General features: G+C 38.0%; 1 protein-coding gene across 5 annotated transcripts in view; it reads right to left on the reverse strand.

The window, feature by feature from the left end:
- The window catches only part of UBP1 (upstream binding protein 1), a 39375-nt gene that overhangs the window by 5084 nt on the left and 12154 nt on the right, over window positions 1-22137 (reverse strand). For 2 of the 5 annotated variants that reach the window (XM_049816925.1, XM_049816928.1), the window contains exons 3-13: window positions 18057-18133; window positions 16809-16914; window positions 16075-16181; window positions 14209-14361; window positions 13945-14055; window positions 13283-13390; window positions 6047-6150; window positions 5157-5211; window positions 4888-4981; window positions 1893-1983; window positions 1078-1187 (exon numbers count right to left, since the gene is read on the reverse strand). In XM_049816925.1, coding sequence (XP_049672882.1) covers window positions 1078-1187; window positions 1893-1983; window positions 4888-4981; window positions 5157-5211; window positions 6047-6150; window positions 13283-13390; window positions 13945-14055; window positions 14209-14361; window positions 16075-16181; window positions 16809-16914; window positions 18057-18133 — 1116 coding nt within the window. The remainder of the gene's footprint in view (window positions 1-1077; window positions 1188-1892; window positions 1984-4887; window positions 4982-5156; window positions 5212-6046; window positions 6151-13282; window positions 13391-13944; window positions 14056-14208; window positions 14362-16074; window positions 16182-16808; window positions 16915-18056; window positions 18134-22137) is intronic. The other 3 variants (XM_049816926.1, XR_007508109.1, XM_049816927.1) reach the window with 3 other exon arrangements.

A 22137-nucleotide genomic window follows, 5' to 3' on the forward strand; every position in this document is an offset into this window, starting at 1 on the left:
AACAGCTATCTTCTCAGGAAAATAATACTAAAATCATGAGCCTGTACACTGCTTGGTTGTTTTTCCTCATCCAAGCTCTACCAGTTTTAGTTCAGCTGCAAAGAAAATGACAGCCAAACCTAACAGAAAATGGGAAAGATTTGAAGTGTTTTATTTGCACATAGCTTTTGCATGCACCTTCATTTATCTGGTTAATACCTTGTCTGTAACAACAGTTAGCACAGCTAATTTGAGAGCTTCTTAATTAATTACCACATGTCATGGTTTAACCCCAGCCAGCAACTAAGCACCACGCACCCACTCACTCACTCTCCCCCATCCCACTGGATGGGGGAGAAAATTAGGAAAAAGAAGTAAAACTCGTGGGTTGAGATAAGAATGGTTTAATAGAACAGAAAAGAATAAACTACTAATGATAATGATAACACTAATAAAATGACAAGTGTAATGATAAAAGGATTGGAATGTACAAATGGTGCACAGTGGAATTGCTCACCATCCGCCGACCGACACCCCGCCAGTCCCCGAGTGGCGATTCCCTGCCCCCACTGCCCAGTTCCTATACTAGATGTGACGTCCCATGGTATGGAATACACTGTTGGTCAGTTTGGGTCAGGTGCCCTGGTTGTGTCCTGTGCCAACTTCTTGTGCCCTGGCTGGGCATGAAAGGCTGAAAAATCCTTGACTTTAGTCTAAACACTACTGAGCACCAACTGAAAACATCAGTGTGTTATCGACATTCTTCGCATACTGAACTCAAAACATAGCACTGTACCAGCTACTAGGAAGACAGTTAACTCTATTCCAGCTGAAACCAGGACACCACATCACTGCAGTTAGTTTTATCAACGGACTGAAAAAAAATCAATGATTTCACCCTGAGAGGTTTTAAGGTTCTGTTCACTCCGTGCAGTTTTAAAACAGCAATGTTGTTCTGAATACAACTTCCTGCAGTTTCTTTGTACACAAGAAACAGAAATTCAGCCTCTTCACTATTCTTTTTTCCTTCACACCTATCTCGGTTTAGACTTTTTAAGACACAGAAATGGTATGCTGAGAGACCCCTATGCGCCATACCATATATTGCACCATTGCTGCTATCACCATTGCCTGCATCTTGTCTTTCCAGTTGTATGCTCCTTAATGGCTCCTGACAGACATAGATTGTTAAACGGGGCCTAACAGACCTGCAATTCAAATAAATCACACATCAGAGAAATGGTTACTTGCCCTGGAAATACAGAAACTGAAATGCCACAAATGTATATTTGTTATGCTAATAGTACACTTGAAACATTTTCTTTCACTGACCAAAAAAAAAAAAAAAAAAAAAGGTAAGTTGTCTCTCAGATGCTACTGCATTTAAACAAAATTTCAATCAATTCCAAGTTCATCAAGACACTGCTTGTTGAAATCCTGGAACATAACTACTGAGTAACGACGACAGTTCTTATAAAGGTCAATGGTAACAAATACCCATTTCAGTCAGAATCAGATACATCAACTGGGATGCTGGCTGTGTTAGCACTCAACACTTGTACCCTCAAAAAGCCTCAGGCTGTTCTTAGCTCCCCTAAATGAGAAGTTTTGTGTCTTGGCAACAAATCCACCTGTTTCCAAGAAATCGGCAGTGCCCAGCTGCACTGGTACCAGTGTTGCAGCCTACCTGTGAAGTTGTCAGTGCCTGCATCTCATCTGGGGTCTGCCCTGAAGGCATACACGGGAGAGAGGCTCTTGTTAAACATGCTGCTGCCAAGTCAGTCCTGAGAGAGCTCACACAGGCATCGAGGCCTATCCCGAGACTGACTTCCCAGATCTCCCGAATCTAAGGATGGGGGATTCTAGTAAAATACAGAAAAAAACCCACTCAACCTCACAATTCAACATACTACCTGGATTTCAGTGCATTATATAGCCGAATTCCATCGGCTGGACCACAGATTTGTACCAGATCTTCTCTTGTCAGCTTTAATAAATCAGCACCTGGAGAAACACATGAGGCTTTTATGAATATTATTTTAGAACAGCTATACTTTTAAAAATAAGTTGCATGTTCATTTAAAACAAGAATAACAAACTCCACCATTATAAAAATAGAATCCTGCAAACACAAACAAGCAAGTAAAACTTAGAATAGGCACTAGTTAGCACTAAGAAAAAATGACCCATTTTCCAAAAACGGTTAGTTTCACTCAATGGCATCAACGTCTTTGAAGAAGTACGAAGTCTGCAAGGCACACAATTTCTGAAGGGACAGATGACTGTTCTATATCCCAACAATGTCTTAAATGACTCCAAGTTTTAACTGACACCCAGTCACTGTATTTTAAAACACACACAAAATACAGATCAAAGATATCTGACAGTTTCTCACTCAAGGAATCATCCCAGGCATTCAACTAATACATATATCCTCTATGCAATTAAGTTACTACAACGCCCTCATTTATAGAAGATACTGCTAAAGGCTGGCATAACTAAAGCAGTGTGGGGTGAATCCGGGTTGTGGGATATTTCCATCCAAAAGCAGGTTTGTTTGTTGTTTTTTTTTTAAATGATCCTGGGAATAAGTGATCTGTGAAAACAACTGCTTCCCAGAACATCTACTTTAGAAAAGGAAGCTTTAATAAAAGATACTAAGGAGATCTAAACACAGAATGGAAGGAAAAATCCTTCTTAGAAGCAGCATGGGTGTCAACAAAGAAAAAAACAGTCTGAAAAATCAGTTGCTGTAATAGATGAGTGGAGGACAGGAAAAAAAAAGATGGTCTGTTTGAAAATGTTCCACAGTCAATCTAGAAATGCATAGGTAAAAGTCAGCAAAAGTAATTTGTCATCATAGCCTTTAAATACTGTAATATAAAAAAAACCCACCACACCAGAGGAAGTATAATAAAAGCTACGTACATTACACCTCTTGCTTCAAAGAAAAATCTATCAGCCAGCTAGTATTTCACTTCTATAAACATATAAAGATAAAAATGAAAAAGAAGAACTGCTTTAAAGGTTTTCCAAGAGTCTTTGTCAGGAATTTGGTACTAAAGTACTATGATTACTAAGCTTTCTCAGTAAACAACAAGCACAGATCAAAACCTAACCAGCAGCAAAAGAATAAATGGCCAGTTTCCAAGCCTGCAAGGGCTGACAATAAAATATTGTGTTTTTCCATTAAGTCCATGGTATTTAAAATAAAAGCATCATCTCCTTCATTAAGGAGCCTTAGCGTGTCAGTCTTGATGAGCTGGTAGATGCTGTTGGTTCAGGGGAAGCTTACGGCAGCACTGTCCACTGAAGTACAACAGGTTTCTCTGATAGGAGTACTGAGCCACGCTGCGGAGGGAAAGCCAGGAAGGCACTAATCTATTGCTGAGATCACTAGTAGTGCTAAGTGGTTCTTACACATTATATATGTTATTTTGGCCTTTTTTTTTCCTCAAATAAATCATGTTCTTATGTGCCAAAAGCTGCAGTTTTTCCAGAGGCCTCATTACCATCTCAAGGTCTGGTCAATTTTTATTTGGAGAAGTCGTACTGCCTGTGCGTAAGAAAACACCATGGAGCCCTGGTGTCTCAAAATTTTAGTTATTTTTATATTACTATATTATTATTAGCAGCAGTTTACAAAATTTTAGTTACTTCTGCCCATACTGATGTCACCAGAACTATACATAATAATTTTTATCAACACCATGTTTCCATACTGTTTTCTGAGAAAGGCACTGCAAAATACTGGCTTGTACATTAGTGAGATTGCAGAACTTCCTTTCTCAGGGTTGGATGACACCCTCACAACTTGTTCAGAGAGACTAAATGTGAGCTCATTTCTCAGAATTTGTATATCCTAGCAGAAAACAGTACAAATTTTAGGCAGAAAACATTAGGCAGCTGCAAACATAATTAAGTAGCTACAGAAAAGACAAAGCTTCGAGTCTTGCAGATTTCAACAATGCCGCATTAGAGAATCTGTACTTTTGGGGCACTGCAATCCTTACTAGATCGAATTAGGGAAACATGATCTCAACCAGGGAAGATAACTGATACAAAGGGAATTCTGGCAGAAGCATGAACTAAGCAAAGAGACACAGAGCAGGCATCATTCATCATATTCTCCCCATCATGTGTCACCAAAGAAAGCCGAGAAGGAATTTTACTCATGGTGTGTACTGCGTCATCCCACCCTCTGCACAATTACATGGAAGATTAAAGAAGCAAACAGCAAAACACAGCCCCAGCTAGTGCATCTATTGCCATTTCCCGCTCCCATGTACATAGTGGAAACTACACTGACAGACATTTAAGGAAGAACAATCAGACATTATGCTGAAATGAAAAAAATTAGTCAAATACACGTAGGTAAAGGAATTCTGTTGCATGGGACTGAAGCAGAGTTTGAAACAAAAAAGTATTTGCCATTTCTGTGAATAAGAACTATTCACAGCTTCAGAGTTCTAAAGAATGAAAGCTTCGTATACTACAATTAAATCTAACTTCTACAAAAAGATCTAACATGGGGCAGATGTTAGCAATTTCTTGCACTTTGAGATCATTGCATGCTGGCTGTCGTCAGGAAACAGCAGAGCAAAATAGACAGCCTGCTGGTCTGACTCACCAAATTCACTCATTTCACTCAAAGGACTTAAAGGTCAAAGTGATTTTGCAAACTATTGTCAGGAAAAAATAACCTAGCTTCATTTTGGGGTCTTAGGGTGAATTTGTGCAAAACAAGCTATAAAAAAATGCCTTCCAATGCAAATTGAACAATTTAATAAACAATTTAGTAAATTACAATAAATATCAATGCCATATTGTTTTAAGAGAATTATTTTTGCACACAAAACTTGCCGACTAACACAAAGACTGTAAATAAAAAAAATAAACCATAGATACCTGAGAAATTTGAAAAAAGCCTTGTATAGGTAGAGAATCTATGCTTGAGCAACCATTGCTGAGTTTCCTGGATTGTGGCTGAAGGATGAAGCTGCTGTAAGAAACAAGAGTGGACATTATAATTTGGATATTAAAAAAAACCACCCAACCATTAAAAAAATCTCCCTCAGTTAAACACTTCCTCAGTACCTATTGTTATCAAGGTATGTATAAATCAAATATTCTGGCACAAATATGGCCATGATCAATACCAGAAAGCAAACACTCACATCTCCAGACCCTTGAGAGGTTCCATCTCCTTGATGATTTGGGGAGGAAGAATTGCTACAATAAAAAAAAAAAAACAAAACAACCAAAAGTATTACTAGGATTTTAATTAGCAAAATATTTAAGCATTGCTGAAAAATAACTTGAAATTCTCAAAAGAAAAAATATCACCTTTGAAAGACAAATTAAATGCTGCATAGAGTGAAACATAAGTTAAACTCAAGAGAAAGATCATCACACTTCAATATGCAAGTGATCTGGTTTCTGTTCAGTATATTCTTTATCAGCTAGAGAAGCAGCTTTACCAATACTGACGGGAAGTTATATGGCCACTTAACTGTCTTAAATGGTGACTGAGGAAGAGGTAGTAAAATACAGGGCAGGCAAACCTAAAGTATATAGACCAGACAATACCACAGTAAATAATTCCTTGATCACCCAAGTTTGATTACAGTAGTTTAATTAATGCCTCAATATAAAATGTTTTTACCAATACAATTTCTGTTGAAAAGCTTGTGAAGATTATTGTTTTCTTTTCTTGCAAATTACATGAACTGTTTACGAGGGGAACGAAGACTGTTCTTACTGAAAAAGGCTAAATAGTTTCCATAGACAAGGACTAAATTGGAATGGTTAAAAATTAAAGTATTTGCTATACGATAAAGGACAAGAGGAAAAGTTTTCAACAACGTATAGTAAGAGAAGCAGAAGTAATTACATTATAATTGAATCACATGATCTAAGTGTCAAACTCGAAAATAAATATATAGGCCAAAACAATCTCTCATTCCCCAGTGGAACCAGAAAACAGTTGCATTTACTCAGAAAACACCTCTGAATAAGCTTGATTTGAAAATGTTACCTTTAATTAGGGTACAGAAAAGAAACCTACCTGTCTGGGACACTGTAGGTATTATGTTGAGCAGAGGTAAAAGTTGGAGCAGGAGTAGGACTGTTGTTTACAAATGTTGTAGGAGTATCAGGCCAGGGTGAGCACTGAAGATAAAGAATTAAAACTTAAGGTTCTCTTGACAATATGTTTTTTACTCTGATGCACACTTGTTTCATTTAAAGCCAGGGTTTTATCCACAGAGAATTTTGATTTGTAATTCCAAATAAAGATTCCCGCCATCCCACACATTACATGCAGATACTCCAGGTAAAAATCAGTTCTGTTTTATCTTGTTCTTTCATGAAGACTCCTATTTATACTGTCTTCTGTTAACGAAATGAAGGTATTAGTGGTGGAACTGACAGAAGACCTGTACAGATTACTGAGTTTAAAACCAACCAACCAACCCACCCCAAACCATCTGCTGAAAAAACTTCTTTCATTCTAAAAGGGATGAAGGGGTTGTTTAAACTGCAGGTATCATGACCTGACAATAGGTGTTCAGCAATAGTAAGTAAAACTATGAAGCTGGATTTCACCTTGTAGCTAAATTTAAGGTATCTGCCCTGACAGCAATTAAATACAAATGGCATTTTCAGTAGAAATTTTGTGAATTGAAAATTTTTATTAATTTACTGCAGGACTAAAATGACACCTACATGTACTGCTCTCTCTAAACTGCTTGGTGAACTGGAATTTTATACACAAATTTAAGTCATCACAGGTGTATGATGAGCTACCTGTCCAATTCAGTCAGTCTTTTTGGGATTTGTTTTTTTAAAACCATCATGATAAAGCCCTCAAAACAAGACTAGCTTTTAGCATTTCCAGTACCATTGCAAATCCAGTATTTTAAAGAAAAATCAAAACCAAGCAGATTTTGGTATGTTCGGAGACAGACACACGGGATTAAAACAAGCAAGTTGTCCAAGATAAAGTAAGCTAAGACCACGCCTGTTAAAACAACAAAGATTTCCAATATACTTATCATGCACCAGCTAAATACCCTGTAAGGAAATTTCCAGAGTTATATCATAACCCTGAGGTGGAGGGTGGGGGTGGAGGAGGAGGGAGGGGAACAAGTATGACCTAGTAGTAATGGAAACATGTTTCAACTATTTTGTGTTGAAAGACCCTTTCACTATCTGGGGGCAACAGTAAATGACTGCAATACCAGCTGAAATCTTCTGTAAAACAGTTAACAACATTTCTGTGCTGGACGCCAGTCTTCACTGTCGGAGTAAGATTGCAATTTCCTCAGCATGGTGCATATAATTTAAAAAAAAAAAAAAGTTTTGCATGCCAATAGCTTAAAAATTGGGAAATTCTTAATCTGTCTGAGATCTAATTCAGATCAGCATTTTCACTAGCTGCTGTGTACACACTGCCTTTGATTACATAGGCTACAAACAGTGCCATCCACACAAAACATGCTCTTCTATGACCTTCTAGCATTACCCGCTCTTCCTCCTATTCTGTATATTCCCATCTGTTGTTTGTCTTCGAGCTCATTTTAACGTTAATCTCAAAGATGTTACATTACAATAGGTAGTTAAAATTGGCATTCATTCCCCAATTACGTGGTCCAAAGCCATAATTTTAAAATAAAAGCTCAACACAATAATGTTAACTTTGTTTTTCCAAAATACTTTGCAAGCGTAATTAATTTTCTTTAATTTTCTGACATTCTCTCCCTAAATTTTAAACGCAAGGTGTTTATCTGGACACACAGATACAAGCTGTACATCCTCAGCCACTCTTCCATTACAAGATTCTTTTCAGCATATATTTGAATTCAGGGGCAGGGGAGAATGCATTGGTGTTGGAGAACAGCTTTTGAGCCCTTCCCAAGGCATGTACTGCAGTTAATGTTTCTGTCCTTTAAACCCAGCTGAAGTTGTTCACAACAAAACTCTTGAGTTTAAATGCAGGAAGAAGGACATTTGAGATATTTAGAAAATAGCCTTTCTCCTCCTAGACACACGCTTTCCTACCTTGCCTCCTCTTCCAGCAGAAATGTTACTATCCACTGAGACAGAATCAGTTGGTTAAAAAAAAACCACAAACAAACCAGAAAGGGAAGAAAAAAGGTAGTAGTATTAGTAATTATACTACTACTGCAACATGCCTATTAGCTCAGTTCTCCTTTCTTCTGTCTTATAGGTTGTGGAGCGAAAAAAAAAAGAGTATTTGAGCACTGAGAGACTTAATTCTGAAAGGTTCAAGGAACAAGAAAGCCTATCATTACAAAAAAACCCCACAAAAAACCCAAAAAAACAAAACGGCAACAGAATATATTCTTCCAGTATCTTCTCGCAATTAACCTGAGCTGCTTATGCTTTTGGAATGACTCACATGCACAACTGTCCCTCACTTCGCAAACCCATCAGGTTCAAAAACAGCATTAGACAAATGCCTGGGCATCAAATCCATTAACACTAAAAAGACTAAGCAGGGATGTTCTTTCTAACATCCTGCGGGACAATTCTGGACACTGCAGGGTTATGAGGGGAAAGGATCACAGAAAGCAGCACAGCTTCCCTGAAACAGCGTGAGCAATTGCCACTGCAGGGGACAGAGCACTGGACTTCACAGACTTGTGGTCTGATCAATCGGGATATTTCTTACATTCTTAAGCCCAAAACTGAGTTAACCAAAGGACATTTGGCAAGCTAATGATTCTAATACAGAAGTCCCTGGCCACTGGACGTAAACTTAGAAAAATGTCACTCTGTCACAAGGAAGTATCCAACTCTGTAGAAAACCATCACAGAGAAGAAAAAAAGATTGGCATTATATCTTTACCTGTAATGAACAATGAATATATACTGGTGAATTTTCAAATAAGTTGTTTTTGAGGTCTCAAGACTAACTGTCCTCCGTTACTAGTGCACTGATACAATACTACCGATACAACTGTACTCCGGAAATTATGCCTTAATTTCCAAACACTAATTAATTCTTGAAAAGGAGAAAATTTATTTTGGTTTCAGATCTTTAACATTCTTCTGCACAGGCTGTGAATAAAGTTATAAAGCGTTGACCAATGGTTATACTGAGTTAAAAAGGAAGATAGGAAATTTTTCTAAGTATGACTTTTCAGACTCAGGATATTTAGCATTTAAGCTCAGAACGTTCCTAAGATCTGAAGAATTGCAAAAACTCAAGTTATCTTAAGCCACTGTTCCATGTCATTTCCCTTCCTACTTCCAATCTACCTGAATCTGCTCAAATTCATGCTTTACAACAGAGTAAAACTGAACATTGGCGAAGAACTCCATACTATACTCAAATACCAAATCAACATGAAAACAAAATGTACGTTCTCCAAATTAGGCTTATTATACTTGGGCAAACAGCATCATCTTTAGACAACAGGGCAGCATTTTTATTACACATGGGACAGAGCTTTTTCAAGGAACCTATAAAATACAGGGTTCTTGCCCCCAACAACAACAGTTGTTGTTGGCAAAAACAAAAAAATTCTGCTCATATGGACTTAATTATTCTGAATGCAGAAGTAAAGAAGTTATTCCCAACATGTGAAGTCACCCACATTACATATCCTGTATGCTACTGATACTGCTATATGAAGTATTGATAGACGTAAGGAAAAACAAATTGAAGAAGTACTATAGGCTTATGTTACTAAAATACTTTTGCTCCAGCTCCACTTTCTGACTCTCATAGCCTCCAGAAGGTTTTATACTCTAAATTTAAGCCACTTAAATATTTTCTGTAACTTCTGCACCAATCTTTCACATCCAAAACTTAATGTTCCGATTTATTTCAAGGCCGATACCTGGAAGTCTTCTAATTTCCATGTGCCCTATAATCAGTTCTATCTGCCAAAAAATAACTACTTGACTAAGTTTACTCAAATTGTAGCTTTATATGGTCTAGCTTGTGACATACAATATATACTAAACCAAAAATCAACCAAGATACTGCAGACAGAAAAAAGTGCGAAGACCCAACTATCACAGCACAAACTTGCCCACTTTTTCAAATTAAAAGCAGGGGAAACAATCTGGTGTTGGTTTTTTTTTCTCTTCTTCCTTAGATAAGCTCTAGTTTCAATATATTTGGAAGAGAGGAAAAAATGAAGTACCTCCTTCATAAAATGGCCCCTGGATGAAGGTCACCTGTACATAAACATCCACTGATGTCCAGAAGGCAGTGTTAAGTTTGTAGCCTTTTATCTCTACAGAAAAAAATAAATGCTCCATAGCACCAGAGAAAGTCTTAACAAGTAGTTAACTATGCATCTGTCTGTCTGGAAAATGCCGAGATAAATACTGCAGAAATTGCAGGGAATCCACCGGATTTTGAAACATCAGATGAATAAAAATGAATAATGGAAAAGTATCTAGAAGGCATTCTTATGACAATGGATAAGAAGGAAAAGGTGGGTGATGGTAATTAGAAAAAAAATTCTGTGTCTTCAGAAAGGATGGGAGAAGAGCAGAGCAAGAATGACCATTCAGAAAGGAAGGTTCACCAAACTCCCTGTATTGTGTTAGAACCCCATACGAATTAAACTGGAAAGAAAAGATACTAGATTCAATGTTTCCTGAAGGAAGCACAGTAAGAAACCAATCTGTCCAAATCAGCTTGTGGCTGAGCTGGAAAAAATCATATGGGGTGGGGGAAGAAACAAAATTAGCAATACCCAGCAAATAGAACAGCAGAATCTTGGAGGGGAAAAATGAAAAAGCCAATATACAAAATGAAATGCAAAAAGCAAGGAACAAAAAAGATAGCCTATATAATAGGTTAGGTGTATGGGGAATATAACAATACCCAGCTTTAAAAAGGAAGAGAACTATAGATTGGATCAACCTAAATTTCTGGAATTCAAGAAAAGATAACAAAAACCTATTCCTTGGCATCTAGGAAGCTGTACTGGCTATGTAACAGCCAACACTCTCAAGAAAAACACACTCCAAACAATCCTTTTTTCTTTCTGTAACAGAACCACAGTTCCTAGGATATGTGAAGTACAAGATTCATCATATATAAAGACCTAGTATGTAGAACAGTGTCAATTCTCATACTTAAAAGTAGTTCTTTAGTTTTTGTGTCTAAGCCTCTCTGTGATGGCTGTACTGTACATATGGTACATTTGATCTGCACATATGAACAGCCAATCCGTCTGATGGCTATGTTTGGGAGGACAGATTTGCAAGGACAGAATTGCTCTAAGTAGAAACATGCATCATCCCCAGTCCATATTTACAAGGCCCACAAAAATAAGCCTGTCTGGTGACAAGAGAAAAAGGCTGATAAGTTGGCCTTCAAGCTGTAGATCAGACATCCCTTTTCTAGATCAAGCAAACAATTTGTACACTTAGCTTACATAGTTAAAAGTAGTACTTAATGAGTCTTTAGTGACTACCAAGGTTTCACTACGAATACAGCAAAAATAGTGTTTCATGGTATTTTTTATGGGCTTAGTGATTTCTAATAATTTGCTAATTATAAAGATCATTGTCATGACGGAACAAGTTATTTGTTAAATCTCCAGATGATACCAAGTTAGCAATGCTGAAAGCATTTCATCGTACAGGAATAAAACTCAAAATGGTCTTAACAAACTGACCAAATGATCTCAAGATAGAATTGTATTAAAGGCAAATGCAAAACAGGAGTAGTCAGCGGCACAATTAAGAGAAGTGGAAAGCTGTACATAGCTGCTATTCCAAAATAGCGTGTGGGTCATCCTTCACCCCAAGCAAGAAGTGAAGAAACAAACACACACACACTCTCCTTCATGTCCCTTGTGAAAGGCACTAGTACTACCTGTCCTACCTCAATTTTTCTTCACTACAATTAAGGTAACGCTGCCATTCATAGAAGCTTTGTATTCCAAAAGATTGTTAAGAACAGGTTAGACAACTTTCAGTTATCATTTGGCTACATTTTGTCCTACTCCGGGCAAGGGAGTAGGATACCTTTTTCTATTATTCTTTTTATAAGCAATAATCATTCAATGAAGTACTTATAACAACAGAAAGAGAAGAGAGCAAGGGGGATGAGGGGGTGGAGGTGATGCAGAAAGTAGAAATCCCTCCAAGGACCAGCTTCAGAAGATGCTTCAGTCGTGCTTTATAAAGGAAAGTGATAAAATCCCGTTTTCTCTTGTACCTCCCGTCCCCAAGCAGGGCCATTTGGAACAAATTAAAGAATGTCTGCATTGCCAAAACTTGCTAAAGGTGCATCTTGAAAGAAAGGAAAAAAACCAACAACCAAGAATAATAGTAGGTAAATTTAGACAGCTCAGTGCTTACAATAGTTTTGGGGGGGTAAAAAAAAAAATCCTCAGAAGAGCCCATCTTTCTTAATATTGCTTGTTCCCTCCTGCCCAGTCCCACGGTTTATAAACAAGAGGCATACACTGAAGTACTTCATAACCTGAACCTTATACGTCACTTTCACAGATCATAAATACAAACTAAATAATGTCTGAGGGACAATGTCTGCTGGGAAACAGCTGTCAGCACAATACGCCTGTTCAAAGAACAGTCAAATAATTGTCTTCCACAGTCACATCATTAATTGACATTTCAACTTGCCAAATGGAAGACACAGGATTGTTTCTCATCTGAACAATGTAACGTCTCGATATTCACCTTAAGAAACAGCATTTAAGAAATCTAAAATGCTAACCCTTGACAGAAAGAGTGCGCAGGATATACGTTAGATTCATTTTGGGGGCATATACAGGGGTTAGTGTACACGTATAATGAAGATGTGCTGACTCTTTTGAACTGTGTGAAACCTGCTTGGAGTACAATATGTAGATGGCTAAAGGAAAAATCAGTACCTAACGATCAATGATCTGCAACACTACATGGCTTTTTAAAAATACTGATGTACGTGGAAACTTATATTGAATGTAAGTACAAATACGGAACAAAACACTGAATTTCACTGTTCTTACTTCCACTAGTTACACACATACAGGAAACCAAATGGCTACTTCATTTAAAGTCGCATAAATGGAAAGCTCTTGACTTTTAAAAGTTACACAGTCCCTCGGCAACAGTTTAAGTGTTAGATTTAGGAAGGATTCCTTTGCTGAAAACAAACATGGAGTAATTGGTATACATAAAAGTGAATAAAATTAAGACACAGCAATCAAAATATTTTTACTTTATATAATGGAAGTTTCTCCTATATCTAACACTGCACAAGGTATCTTGCACAATGAAAAGATAAGCAGAAGTCCCTTACACTGCCTCGCTTTGCCAGAGAATCACCGTAGTCTGCTGGCAAAGTCCGCTTGCTGGACTTTTTCTGCTCATGTTCAACTGCATCTTCAATTATAGGCTCAAGCCTCATCTGGACAAACACCAAAGATGTGGATCAATTTCTTTTCATTATACACTGAGGAAAGATCTAAAAGCCTTGTAAAAACCTCTGAAATCTTTAGAAAACTGCATAGAACTCACTGATGTTTAAATAAAAAGGAAACGCAAAAACCTACTGAGGCTCCGGCCTTAAATTCAGTTATCTCCAAAAAATAGACTTTGAAGCTCATATTTGGCACATAATTAAATTCTAGGTTCCCCCCTCTTTTTTTCTTTTTTTTTCTGTTCAGCTGCAACTTTTTTAGATCTGTACGAAAAGACTTGCTCTAGGGTTCAAGTACAGTCAGTCAAATAGTGTTCAATCTTAGTGTGTTTTAATACAAGCATCTATGGAGTATCTAAATGAAAGCTTACTAACAAAATCTTAAAATTTAATGTTGCTGTTCACTAGACAAGTTTGTCAAATAAAAAGCTTATCTTTGTGTAGAACTAATTCTTCCCCAACCCTTCCAAGACTGCAGCTAAGTAAGATGCTGTACCTATGTATTTTCTCCTCAGTCAGCAGATGCAATTCTATTTTGTTACCTCTGTAAGAACTGTGGTGTCATATGAAGGCTGATATTTTTCTTTTTCATGTGCAGTTCGCTTTTCCATCTTTTCTCTGTCTGTTTTCTGTTTCCTGTCTGCTCCTTTTGGCTAAAAATGAACAGTTACATGAACAAGAATGCAAGTGGAAAATGGTTTTATAATTGAAATCTGATCTGAGAAGTCAAGCAGTAATATAAAGATGTCCCCCATCTTTACAAGAGCTTCTGAGAGACTTATTAAGGTTCTGTTTTCTACTGTTACCTTAAAAACTTTGATTTGACAACTGGCTGAATGCAGATGATCTGTATATTCTCCATTTTCAGTCTGTTTAAAAGTGTCAACCTGAATCCTAAAAGGAACTCCTTTCTCTCCTCCATGTTTACGAGGGGTAAATTCAGTGCTGATACAATGTACCTGGAAAAAAAAAAAAAAAAAGGACCCTCAGAAGTATTCTAGACATGAATTGCATTATGTGTTACCAACATCATATAAATTTTCTAAGGATAAATAACAAATTACCCAGCCAATCTGAGGACCAATCTGCATAAACTAACGTTTCATTCCTTTTCATGCCCACACGTAAATGAAGCCAGAAATATTACATTTGAGCTGACAGGGAAGAGGGGAAACAAGCGAGTGTGTCATCAAAATTCTCCAAAAAGCAGAAGTCATTATAGATTTTTATTAAACGAGAACTTGCTGGATCTTAAGAAAAATGTATGTGGATGACAAATATATCTGTCATGAATATAGCAAAAACTTTTTCAAGATACTATTGTCCAATGCATTCTAGCTAGAATAAACTTCAGAGTTACTTGGAACAAATATTACCAAAGCTATAGAAGGTCACTGACTAGAAGAGTTTTTTAATCTCATGTGAGTATTTTCAAATATGCCCAACTTACTATAAAAGTCAGCAGACTTTTTAATCAGCATGTAATTGCCTCAAGTGCTACATCAGAATAAAGACTGGGTTTATAAGCTAGAAATACCCCTGAAAGATATCTAAGGAGAAAATCAGCATAACAGAAAGAGTTATGATGAATTTCACTGGACAGTGCTCCCAATTTTTTTTGCTTCCTCATGGAATTTTAAGCAAGCTGAGCACCATGGACACCTTACATTCTCAATGACTACAATACTATCTTTTTATTTCCTATGGCCATCAACAACAGAGAACCATAGACTAGAAATTGAAGCTTTAAGTGTGTAATCAGTGCCACTATGCTGTGTTCTCTAGCCTTTAGAATAAGTGAACTACACTTGCATAAGAATCAGTTCCATTTTCAGTCAGTCTGTTCTCACTTCTAAGGAAGTGCATAAACAAAAATATTCAATAGTTTCTCTCACTCTTCCTCAAGGAGACTACATTTTAGTAATTATGTAATTCTTACTAGAAAAAGTGCCTTTGATTGTACAAGATCAAAGTTAATATACTGACAATATGGAATTTAACCTATTTTGGCAGCCTCAGTAAGAAACGCTGCTACCTCAAACTTTATACCTATACCTTTTTATAATAAAAACAGATCTGAGACAAAAGTAAGCTAAAAATTCCAATGCAAAACTGAACATTATATCTAAATAATTTCCAGAGAAAGCATGTTCAATTGCCCTGAGTATCAAATACATAAATAATAAAAATCCTACTACAAGGAAGCCTATTGACATAGTAAGAAACACCTTTGAATGTCTGATTTAAAACCCTCTTTGTAGCACATAATTTTTCATTTTGTATCCTCAAGCCAAGCCTCTGCTGAAGCTCACCACTAGAACAGTGGGCCTCTCAACTAAAAAAAAAAGTAGTAGTGACAGCTATTTAGAGGGATATAAATTAATTCTAATACTCCCTATCACTAAATATTTTAACCATGACAGCTTTCTTCAAAGAGCTTTTTGAAAGCCTTTTACTTAAATTGTTTTTAAAAGACACTTTTATAAACCCAAATCAAGTTGAAAATCTAACCAGGGACCATCATAGAACTATGAACCTGGGTTTTTTACAAAGCTGGTGTTTAATGGCTTTCCCACAAATAAGAAACCGAAAAGCTTCATAGTGCAACTATACTACTGTTTGTGACCTGAAAGGCACCAAACACAGACATTCAGTCAAGTAAAGTTTCAAACCTGAATAAAAGCAGATGTACATTTTGTTGGATCCCACAAAAATTCAACTGCATTGAGCTGGCTTGGATTTGTCTTGATATCAATGACTCCAACAGACATTGGAATATCTATTAAAATAAGTAGTATATATTTCAAAATAATCATATTCCAAGAAAACACTACAAATAAATTTTAATATAAGGTTACCATCAACAAACACAGGTAGGGTAGAAAAATGTGGGCTTTGGTGGCTTGACCATAGGCTCAGAAACAGTTTCTTAGGACTGTCTGAAGAATCTTAGTAGACTCAACATACAAAGTGCTCAGGGTTCGGGAGTGGTTTTTGATTCCCCTCCTCCCACCCCGTCTCCCCTCCTGCCCCATACACAGCTTATGCACCAAAAATGACAAAAATTATGCACAATACAGAAACCATGTTGGTGCCATTTCCACAGCCTACCAAAGTTACCTTTGTATGTGTTCTCCTAATTACTCTAAGATTTAGTAATCAGAATTGGAAAGATTACTAAATGTATAAAGTTGCAGAGTTGCTATATTTCTTCTGTATCACTTAAAGGTTTTAAAGGCACGTGAAAGTGGTAAGAACACTTACATTCAAAATACACACTATGACAAAGCAGCATACAGAAAACTGGTCTGTGTTTTTTCACCAGCCCTAGCATAAATGTGACCATAATGAATTTAAATTTGGAAGTTGAATTTCATACAGTGGCAACTGATAGAAACAATTATACCTAAGTCAAGAAGTCTGTCCCCAGGGCGGTTCCACTTCCAACCTTCTAGCTGCTGGTGCTCTGTATATTGCAACCTTCTGTCATGGAACACAACTCTTATAATACTCTAACAAAGAAAACAAGCATCTGATGAGCCACAAAGTTAGTATACGTTTAGAAACAGCCTAAAGATAAAGCACTAAAACGTTCCAAAATAGCCACAGTGCCAATAAATACCTATTTACAGCAAAAAATTTGGCAAGCATCAGTATCCCAAAATATTCCAGAACACAGAAATAGAACTGAGCAGCAGGAGATATTTGAAAATGTAGTAAAAATGCAGAAGGCGAATTACATCTGACTGCATATTCTAAAGGTCACCGTGAATTACATGCAGTGAACTGAGCAACACTGACAGCACAGTATCAATACTGTGCAGACAACACCAACTTATTTTAGAAAACAAACACAAAAGACTTCACTTATTCTGAAAAACAGTGAATATAGTTTGACCATTTTTTCCACAGGTAATTCTGTGAATTTTTGTAGAAAGTTTTAAGAAATAAAATTAATAGAAAATTCCCTCCGTAGTATTTATAAGCTTATTTACAACAAATCTATGATTTTAATTAATAGTAAGAAGTAATAAAAAACTTGCAAACTTTTCCAACTATCCTAGCTGAAATATTAATTTAAAATACTATGACATGATTAACTTTATTCAGCTAGAAGCAATTATACAACAATACCTATTTTTGTTACCAGTTCTTGTACAACTGTGGGCTTAGTCATATTCTGCTGCATGAATGCACATATAAAACAATTTGTTATACAGAGGGGGAAAAAAACTGAACACATACATTAAATCAGGTATTATTATTCATTATATGAATCAGTTACCACAGCTTCCTTTTACTCAGCAAAAAGACATGGGCTTACTTAGTGGAGATTCACTTCATCTTAAAACAGATCAGACTGCAGACCTCACAGAGGACACATGATTATCTCACTTTGAGTTATCTAAAGTTGCATGAAACAAACCCATTCATAAATGGGGAAATGCATACATGTATATTCTTTTAATTTGTAGTAAACCTGAAATAACAGAACTATGCATTAGGTTCCACTGTGCCTATTTTCTTTATTGGTCAGATCAGCTGGTCCACCTCCCGCCATGAATCAGAATACAATAAAAGGTTAAAAACTACTCTTTTCATATGCAAGCAGCAGAGATTTGTTAGTAACACTATCTAGAGAACTTCAATTCACCTTCACCAGTTTTCCATTGATCTCCGGTATGTCTCCAGCTTTCCGATTATCTAGCATCCGTATCTCATAGGACTGACCTTTAAAGAGAAAAAAATTTGCATCAGTAGAAGAGTCGGAGCACAAAGTTATTTTGTGTTTAAGGCACCTGAATTAGCTTTTGTTTCATAGTACACAAGAATACTGGTACCTGAAACCTCTGTTGAGGAGATTTTTTGTAACAAGGTTCACTTTACAACATGGGAATTAATGGAACAAAAATTAAACTTTTCAGTCCCTTTAAAACTACAGATAGTTTTAGAGTTCAGGTATTTCATTTAACATGAAATGTAAGTACTTGTTTCTCTATTTTTTTTCTGAAGAAAAACTTTTCAAAGCTGAATTCCTTTATTTTTGAAACTGATGAAAGGCACCATACTGAGAATTATAAACTGGTCTTCCGAAACAAACTCTGGCAGTTTTTACTCTTCATGCAACATACATACTACTCTCCCATGTTTAACTTTGCCTGTGTACCTGTTGCCTTTGTATGATTTTTAAGCTTTGTATGATTTCAGAAATAAGTCTTTAAAAGAGCCAGTTACTGGTTATTTCAAACAGGATGAGTGAACCTATCTTTCCAGTGAATTTGATGAACTGTTATGCTTCAAAATAGACAAAGCTTGAAGTAATTTATTTGAACTGCAGGGACTTTTTGCTTCCAAGGTGAGCAGCACAAATTAATTTGCAAAATCACATTTCCCCAATTAAAATATAGGGCAAAATTTCTCTGCTTCTTCCTGAAGAGTAGCCACAGGAGCAAGGTGACGTAAGGTGCTAGGAACTTTTAACTGCCCGCTGCTTAACACTGAAACTGCAGTAACCTCTTTCATAAAAATCACAGAATGATCAAGTTTGGAAGGGACTTCGGGACGTCATCTTGTCCAAGACCCCTGCTCAGGCAGGACCACCTACAGCCAGTTGTCCAGGACCAAGCCTGGCTGCTCCTCAGTATCTCCAAGGATGCTCATCTAGCCCATGCTCCATTAGCTTCTCTGTAAGGATCTTATGGGAGAAAATAGCAAAAGCCTTAATGAAGGCGATGACTTGTAAACAATATCCAGCGCCCTCCCCTTGTCTACCAAGCCAGCCATTTCTTAGAGTTTTATCAGGTTGGTCAAGCATGACTTCCCCCTGCTGAATCTGTGCTGACTAGTCCTGATGACCTTCTTGTCCTTCATGTGCCTGGAAATGGTTCCCAGGATTAGTTACTCCACCACGTTCCCAGGGTCCCTGTAGTTCCCTTGGTCCTCCTTTTTGAAGATCAGAGCAATGTTTCCTTTCCTACAGTCCTCAGGCACCTCTCCTAGTCACCATGATCACTCAAAGACTGTTGAGAGTGGCCTCACAATGACATCTGCCAGCTCCCTCAGCACTCATGGGTGCATCCCATCAGGACCCATGGATTTATGTATGTCCAGTTTGTTTAAGTATTCCCTGACTTGTTCCTCTTCCACCACGGGTACATATTCCTTGCTCCAGACTTTCCCCCTGATCTTTAGGGCTGGGATTCCTGAAGACCAGTGATGCTAGAAATGACTGAGGTGAACAAGGTATTCAGTACCTCAGCCTCTTCCATGTCCTGGGTCACCAGGGCCCCTGCCCTGTTCAGCAGAGAACCCACATTTTCCATAGTCCTCCTTTTGCCAGTTACATACTTGGAGAAGACCATCTTGTTGTCTTTGACATTCCTCACCAGATTCAATTCCAGCTGGGCTTTCGCTTTCCTGACTGCACGTCAGCATGCTTGGACAGTGACTCTGTATTCCACCCAGACTACCTGTCCCTGCTTCCACCTTCTGTATGCCTACTTTTTGTGTCTGAGTTGTGCCAGGAGCTCCTTGTTCATCCATGCAGGCCTCTTGCCATTTTTGCCTGAATTCCTGCTCATTGGGATCCACTGCTCTTGAGGTTGGAGGAGGCGATCCTTGAATATTAACCAGCTTTCTTGAGCCCCTCTTACCTCCAGGGCCTTATGCCATGGGACTCTATCAAGATCACTGAAAATGCCTGAGTCTGCTCTCCTGAAGTCCAGTGATGTGTTCTTGCTTTCTGCCTTGCTGCTTCCACTCAGGATCCTGAACTCCACCATCTCATGGTCATGGCAGCCAAGCCTGCCTTCGACGTTCACATCCCCAGTGAGCTCTTCCTTGTTGTATGAGGTATAGCAGAGCACCTCTCCTCATTGCCTCCTCTACCACTTCCTCTATCACAGGAAGTTGTCAACTGATGCTCTCCAAGAACCTCCTGGATTGCTTCACGCCCTGCTGTGTTGTCCCTCCAGCAGACACCAGGGTGGCTCAAGTCCTCCTATGAGGACCACAGCCTGTGAATGTGAGGCTACTTCTACTTGTAGAAGGCCTTATCTACTTGTTCTTCCTGGTCAGGTAGCCTATAGCAGACACACACTACAATGTCACCCATACTGTTCTGCTCTTTAATCCTTACTCATAAGCTCTCAGTTGGCTCATCACCCATCCCTAGGTAGAGCTCCAGGCATTCCAGCTGTTCTCCAACACAAAGGGCAACTCCCCCTTCCTTATCTTCTTTCCCTGCCTTTCCTAAAGAGCCTGTATCCCTCCATTGCGATATTGCACTTATGCAGGCCATTCCATCGTGTATCCATGATCCCAACAAGATCATAGCCCTACAACTGCACACAGATGCCTTAATTCCTTGTGTTTACTTCCCATGCTGCTTGCATTAATGTACATGCACTTCAGAGAGGCACCCCACCATCCCTATTTCCCAGGAAGGGTTTCGGGGTTTTCTCATAATGGTGTTTTATAGGCACTTGCTTACATCCAAATGCTGGAGGTGACCCTGTTTAAGCCTCCTTTTGTTGATTTTGTGTTCCATTTCACGCACCTCATTCCAGGCCCTCTGCTCATCAACCTTGTCCATCACTCCCTCACAGTGCTGCTGGTGACTCTCTCCCTCACTTGTTCTTACTTCAAAGCCGTCCTTACCAGGTCAGCCATCCTGCTGGCAAAGGTACCTTTGCCCCCCTTACTGAAGTGGATCCCATCTCTCCCAAGCAGTTCTTTGCATTCACAGAACTGCAAGCCTAGCTGCACTGTGTAAGCCAACCTAGAGAATGCTTCCCCTTTAAAAGCAATTCTCTTCCATACCACTTCTGCCATTCGATATACATCTAGCTGAACAGCAGCCAACTCAAAACATTGTCCTACAGTTCTGATATGTATTCTCAACGGACCCATTTAACAGATTTTACAGTTAATAACAACCCTGAAAACCCCTGAACAACAAACCATCATCACTCCAACATTTGAACTTCTAGAATCAGCTTCAGCTAAAAACCTAATCACTTTAAATATTCCACTAGCTCACAGAATACCTCAAGTTGGAAGGGACCCGTAAGGATTGAGTCCAACTCCCTGCTCCTCACAGGACTAGCTATAACTAAATCATACTACTAAGAGCATCATCCAGAGACTCCCTGAACTCCAAATGACGCTCTTCGCTACTCCAATTAAAATACTTCTTGACAGAGGGTAAAGTCAGGGCTTGCTTAATTATTGCCTTAGGAAACATCACCATAGCTTAGCAGACAGGGCAAATGTTCCCTGTGTTTCTGGTACTCCCAATCCAGCAAACCAAGACAACTGCTGATGAAATTAAAGAGGGTATTTGCTCTCTATGGTACTCCCTATTCACAATCCTCTTCAAAATTATTTAAGGCAAGACACTGCCTGAAAATGGGGCCAAACGAGAAACCAGATAACTGATGTGGCCAGGATTAAAATTACTCTTTTTCTAGAGGACTTAATCCAACTCATTACACAAACATATATATTAGTACAACTCAGTGTTGCAAACTGATCCTTATTTTAAGCTGGATTCAGTATGAAAGATGTCATCTCGCAAAACTATCCCAAGGTGGTTTTTTTACATATCTGCATACATATATATACACACGCTAACAGCTAATAGCAAAATTTTTAGGAAAAAGTCTTAACTTACACAACAAATGTACTGTCCTTCTGTCTGAAGTATTAGCACAGAAGGGAAGTTGGCCAACTGG

This window comes from Accipiter gentilis, chromosome 14 (assembly GCF_929443795.1).
Source record: "Accipiter gentilis chromosome 14, bAccGen1.1, whole genome shotgun sequence".
Lineage (NCBI taxonomy): Eukaryota > Metazoa > Chordata > Aves > Accipitriformes > Accipitridae > Astur > Astur gentilis.